This window comes from Cervus elaphus, chromosome 9 (assembly GCF_910594005.1).
Source record: "Cervus elaphus chromosome 9, mCerEla1.1, whole genome shotgun sequence".
Classification (NCBI taxonomy): Eukaryota; Metazoa; Chordata; class Mammalia; order Artiodactyla; family Cervidae; genus Cervus; species Cervus elaphus.
In genome coordinates, this window is record NC_057823.1 from 72,260,342 (window position 1) to 72,266,341 (window position 6,000).

Here is a 6,000-nt window from a genome sequence, read left to right on the forward strand (position 1 = left end):
TATTTGTGGAATGAATGAATGAAAGAATGAATGTATAAAAATGTAAAAAGCTACCACTCATATGCTGGTGTCCTGATTCATAATATGGGACCAACTATAGTCCCTTCATCTAGAGATTACTGTGATCATTAAACAGGTGAATGGTATAAAAGGTTTAGTGTAGGATGTGCATAAAGCACACACAATGTGACTGATGGTTCTGATGAATTTTAGCTATTAGTATTATTGTAATTTGTGTAATTATTTGTAATTATTGTAATCCTTTAAAAGCTGGTCCTTCAGGATACATCCCCTTTGGGCCATTTTACTATCATCTTCAAAGGGCTGGCAAGCAGAGTTACAAGTCTGTCTTCAGCAAGGATGCTCTCCTGCTCTGGATCATCCCCACCTTTGCCACAATTGTCTGTGCCCCACCCCCCAGCTCAATCCCAGGCCTTAACATGTCCTTATGGATGGTGTGCCTACCTGTGCACATGCTCACTAGCATTTACCCTCCGGAGTAATGCACAAGGTTTCCACGTGTTAGCTCCCTCTCTCCACTTCCCAGATTTATTCTTCAGTTTCCCATTTTTGTCAAGACCATTTTAACTATTCCCTTTAGACTCTGTGACAGAAGCAAGACCATTCACATGGGCAGAAACAACTCACCCCATCATGGATACTAGGTGTTCACATGTCATATTTGCATTTTCACTGGAGCCTTCTATCCAAAGGATAATCTTGGACAGTCAGTTCGGTCGCTCAATCGCGTTCAACTCTTTGCGACCCCATGGACTGCAGCATGCCAGGCTTCCCTGTCCATCACCAACTCTCAGAGCTTTCTCAATCTCACGTCCATCGAGTCGGTGATGCCAACACTGGGACAAAAACCCAACGGTGCAGACCTTATCACGAATCAGACCACGAGGTGGCGCCCTCATTGGCCTCACCTAGCCCTAAACCAGAATTGAGAAGTCAGCGTACTTATAGTTAACACTAGATGGCACTAGTGGTAAAGAACCCGCCTGCCAATGTAGGCGACGTAGCAGACGTGGGTTTGATCCCTGGGTCGGGGAAGATACCCTGGAGGATGGCATGGCAACCCACTCTAGTGTTCTTGCCTGGAGAATCGTATGGACAGAGGAGCCTGGTGAGCTATACAGTCCATAGGCTCACAGAGAGTCAGTCACGACGGAAGCAGCTTGGCGCGCACGCAACAAGTATGGATAACCCTCTTTCCAAGTTTAATCCCTCTCTGATTTAACCCTGCACCAGGAACCTGGCCAGCCACCATCCCTGCATCGCCAAGCAGAGAATCGGGAGGCTCCCTGTAACAACAAACCAGAGCTCAATAATCAAGAAGGTCAAGTGCTGCAGGGGGTAAACTCAAGTGCAATCCAAAATAGGGATTCTTATGGCATCTATGCAACAACTGTGGGATCTTCAGCCACTTTCTGGGTCTCAGTGTCTCCATGGATCAAGTGAGGAAGTTGGATTTCGAGATTTGCTAAGATTTCTCCCACTCATACACTCTTCCTTCAAATGGATTCAAAGGTGATCCCAAAGACCAGGCTCTTAGGAAGCTCACAGTGTAACAAAGGAGGTTAAGACAGGAACACCAAAGTCACTGTGCTGCAGGTGGAGTGGCTGGCTTAGGGACACGGTTTGAAGTTACAGAATGTTCTGTGAAGTATAATTGCATTTTAAAAACATTTACATATGTATATACAACAAATATGTGTTCATTTACATATGTATATGTATATACAACATTTACATGTACATATGCAAACATTTACATATGTATTTACGTGTGTAGTGTATACAACAGGAAAAAAATCTGGAAGTTTATGTACCAAAATGTGGTATCTCTGCATTGTGGGTTTATTTGTGCTTTTAAAATATTTTTTCTTTTCTTTTTGCTTTTTAATAGCTTCTCATTTTTCCACAAAAGGAAATTAATAGCATTCAAAACAAACAAACAAACAAGCAAAAATGTTTCATATTCAAACTGAATTGAGTTTAAATCCCAGCTATATTACAAACATGCTATGTGGCCCGGGGCAAGTCATTTAACCTCTCCAAGTCTCAGTTGCCTTGCATTTAAAATGGAAATAGTTTTGAACTTAATTTTGCATTAAATGCTTTTGGACCTCAATTCAGACACGAGTTAGTCATGTTTCTCAGCTATCAGCACCCCATCATCATAGGTCTAAGTCTGGTGTCTCTCTTATTTTATTGATTTATTTCCTTTTATTCCTATCCCCTATTCTGCTTTCCCTCTGCCTCACCCTTAGACACCCATTTGCATTTGATATGTATTTTTTAACTTGAAAGTGTTTTTGCAAATGAGCTTGGTTGTTTGGTGTGTTACTTGAAAGATGTTATGTTATAAAGCTCATTCTGTTTCCTATTTTTTTTTTCAACAAAGGACAAGGTATTTGAGATCTTTCCATATTGCTATTTGGACTTTTAGGTACTGTGTAATTGCTCTGCTATGCATGTTCCAAACTCTACTTTTCCATTATTCCCAGTGTGGGGCACCCAGGTGTTTTCCAACTCTGTCACTATAAACACCATCACCCTGAGCATAGTCACACATGGCCCCTGATGACCTGTGTGAAAATTCTTTCACATTCCTGCCCTGGAGCAAAATTGCTGGGTCAGGAGGTATCTGTATACTTAATGGGATCAGGTCTTCATAGCCTGTGCCCACCACCAGCAGGAGACTCCCCATGTTTCCAAACCCCTGCCTGAACTTGGCACTGTCGAGCTTTCTAATTTTTGCCAATGTAACAAATATGTTCTCTCAGTTTGTGGCTCTCACTTTATTTGGCTGCCTAATATTTCCAGCACTTTGGCATATGCCCATTAGCCTTCAAGTTTTCTATTTTGTAAATTGCCTGTTCCTTTTCTTTGCCCACGTTTCTACTGGGAATGCTGTCTTTTTCTTGTTGACTTTCAGGAGTCCTGCTGCTGCTGCTGCTGCTAAGTCACTTCAGTCGTTTCCGACTCTGTGCGACCCCATAGACGGCAGCCCACCAGGCTCCTCTGTCCCTGGGATTCTCCAGGCAAGAACACTGGAGTGGGTTGCCATTTCCTTCTCCTTCTCTTCAGGAGTCCTAATATACGCTAAATACCAATCCCTTGACAGTCTTAAGACATTGTAAATATCTTCTCCGACTCTTGCCCCATAGTTTATCTTTTTGAAGTGTTAAGTCCTCTTCCTTCACCTCTCCATCGGTAAGACTGTCATTTACCTTGTCTTCTGTTACCTTATAAAGGTTTACCTTTCACCCTTAGGTCTTTAACACATCTCATATTTCCCACGGAAATACTTCATGGCATTCTGAGAACGATAAAAGAGTAGGTGAAGAAGCAACACAGTGCCGTTCCAACAGCTGTAGAAGAGCTGTGTGTGATTATTATTTTTCTCACTCACGAAGACAGTGGTAAGCGCTATCCTAGGAACGTTACAGATACAGTTCTTTGAATCCTGTTTAGCTAAATCAGGAAAGATTTTATGGGCGAAGGTGAAGAGATGGAGGGTGGACTTTAGAAAAGCATGTAGGAGTCAAGTGTTTTGAGATGGAAAGGCAGTATTCCAGGTAGAGGAGCTGGCCTGAGCAGGAGACAGGAATGCCACCGGTTGACAGTCTGTGGGCAGAACACACGGAAGAGAGGGTCTGACTGCTCACCGATTGTTTGTCTTTCTGCCCGTGCCCACCCCACCCCGTCCCCCTGCAGGCTCCCTGTTCTCCACCCTGAAGGCCCCCGACGCCGTGTTCAAGGTGGTCTTCTGGCTGGGCTACTTCAACAGCTGCCTCAACCCCATCATCTACCCGTGCTCCAGCAAGGAGTTCAAGCGCGCCTTCGTGCGCATCCTCGGGTGCCAGTGCCGCGGCCGCCGCCGCCGCCGCCGCCGCCGGCGCCTGGGGGGCTGCGGCTACACCTACCGGCCGTGGACGCGCGGCGGCTCGCTGGAGCGCTCGCAGTCGCGCAAGGACTCGCTGGACGACAGCGGCAGCTGCCTGAGCGGCAGCCAGCGGACCCTGCCCTCGGCCTCGCCGAGCCCCGGCTACCTGGGCCGCGGCGAGCCGCCGCCCGTCGAGCTGTGCGCCTTCCCGGAGTGGAAGGCGCCCGGCGCCCTCCTGAGCCTGCCCGCGCCCGAGCCCCCGGGCCGCCGCGGCCGCCACGACTCGGGTCCGCTCTTCACCTTCAAGCTCCTTGCCGAGCCCGAGAGCCCCGGGACTGACGGCGACGCCGGCCACGAGGCCGCAGCCGACGTGGCCAACGGGCAGCCCGGCTTCAAAAGCAACATGCCCCTGGCGCCCGGGCAGTTTTAGGGTCCCCGCGCACCGCTTCCTTTCCCTGGGGAGCCCATCTTCGTGGGGGGAGGGCGGGCGGAGGGGGGAGGGGAGTGTCGGCGCCCGGTAGACTCGGGGCCCCACCGGGAAACGGGGGGAGGGGGGCGGGAGGAGGGGCAGCTGCTTTTCTGGCAGGGGCATGGGTGCCAGGTACGGCGCGGAGAGCTGGGCCGAGCATGCTGAGAGCCTGGGGGACCCGACGGCGGCCGGGATTTCCGCCTCTCTCTCTCTCTGTATATATCTAAACGAGTCCCTCTGTACATGTATTTAACTGTGGGGTCACGTGCGTGTGTCTGTGCGATGTGCGTGTATTGCGTGTGCGCGTGTGTGGGGCCGCCTGCGACGCGGGCAGGGCGAGTGTGCGTGCGCCCAGGAGGCGCCGGGGCGCTGTCTGTCTCCTGATTTCTTACCTCTCAAGCCCCTCCTGTACTTCCCTGAAGGGTATCACTTTGGCGGGGTTGGAAACAAAAGTCGGACATTAAAGATCGTTTCTCCTGTGCGGCTTTGAGTGGTTTGTGAATACGGTGGCAGGTAGGCTCTCGACTTTCCTTTACCTTCGCGTTCAGGTATGCCCCTCTCTCCTGGTCTTGTGCTGGCCCCGGTTTGTGCCTTTGCTATTCCTGCCTTTAAGGGCTGCACTAATCTAACCCTGTGGCTGAAAGTGACCCCCTGGACTTGTCCCATAAATCCTGCTTGTCTGTTTTTGACCCTTAAGAGTTGTAAATCCTCCTGCTGTGGGCAGGATGGGGCAATGCCTGCCCTGGTCCAGATCCCCAGGACCCCGATCCTAGCTGGGGCTACCTAGGTGGGCCTGTCACCTGTGAGGGGATGGGTCCCTTACCTCCTCCAACATCTTTGGACAAAACACCGCATTGTTCGCCTGTGCCCATGGAACTGGAAAAAGAAAGCCAGACTGCAGAATTTTCTGGACAAGATAAGGATCCATGTGTGGATACAACACATGTGGGTGTAAGAACTTTCCTAAGCTCTGCTAACTGAAGAGCCCGCCTGGAAGAGAATCACTGAGGAAAGTTTCGCAGAGAGGAGGAGCATACCTTGAAGAAGGTAACTTCTGTTCTACTCTCAGTGCGGCTTCCAATTTAGTATATGACCTTGAGAAAGTCACATCTCCTCTGGATCTTGGTTTCCCATCTGTGTGATGTCAGGATTGATTCTAAGGTCTTTTCTGCCTCTAAAAGGCACTGGTTTGCTAAAAGAATAAAGGATGGGGAACAAATAAGGAGCATTCTTCTTCCCTGAAATTGAAAAAAATAAAAAACCTAAGAAGAAACTCCCTCAATCCCTTTCTCTTCCTGTTTTGCTATTTTTATGTTGCGATTCATTAATTTTTCAAATGGCAGTAGCTTCTTCCAATAATATTAGCACATCAGTCATTTATCCTATAGATGATTGAAATAGAAAATGCCTTAAGGAGGGAGGAGCAGTCATTTATTTAGCTGAAAAGTGTTGGGGTATCAGGCATGGCTGGATCCAGGAGCTTAAACAGTACTGCCCGCTTGCTCACAGGCTCTTACTCATTGATCTAGCTTCCATCTTTTAACTCTGCTTATCTTTATAAGTTTCCCTTGTTTCCTTTCTCCAAATAGCTTTCTCACACCATTCTTATAACTTTAGCCCCCTCCCTAAGGAGAAA

General features: G+C 48.4%; 1 protein-coding gene across 1 annotated transcript in view; it reads left to right on the forward strand.

The window, feature by feature from the left end:
- The window catches only part of ADRA1B (adrenoceptor alpha 1B), a 59,172-nt gene extending 54,328 nt beyond the window's left edge, over positions 1 to 4,844 (forward strand). The window contains exon 2 of the mRNA XM_043913436.1: positions 3,727 to 4,844. Within this exon, the coding sequence (XP_043769371.1) occupies positions 3,727 to 4,325 (599 nt within the window). The 3' untranslated portion in view covers positions 4,326 to 4,844. The remainder of the gene's footprint in view (positions 1 to 3,726) is intronic.
- The last annotated feature ends 1,156 nt before the right edge of the window (positions 4,845 to 6,000 follow it).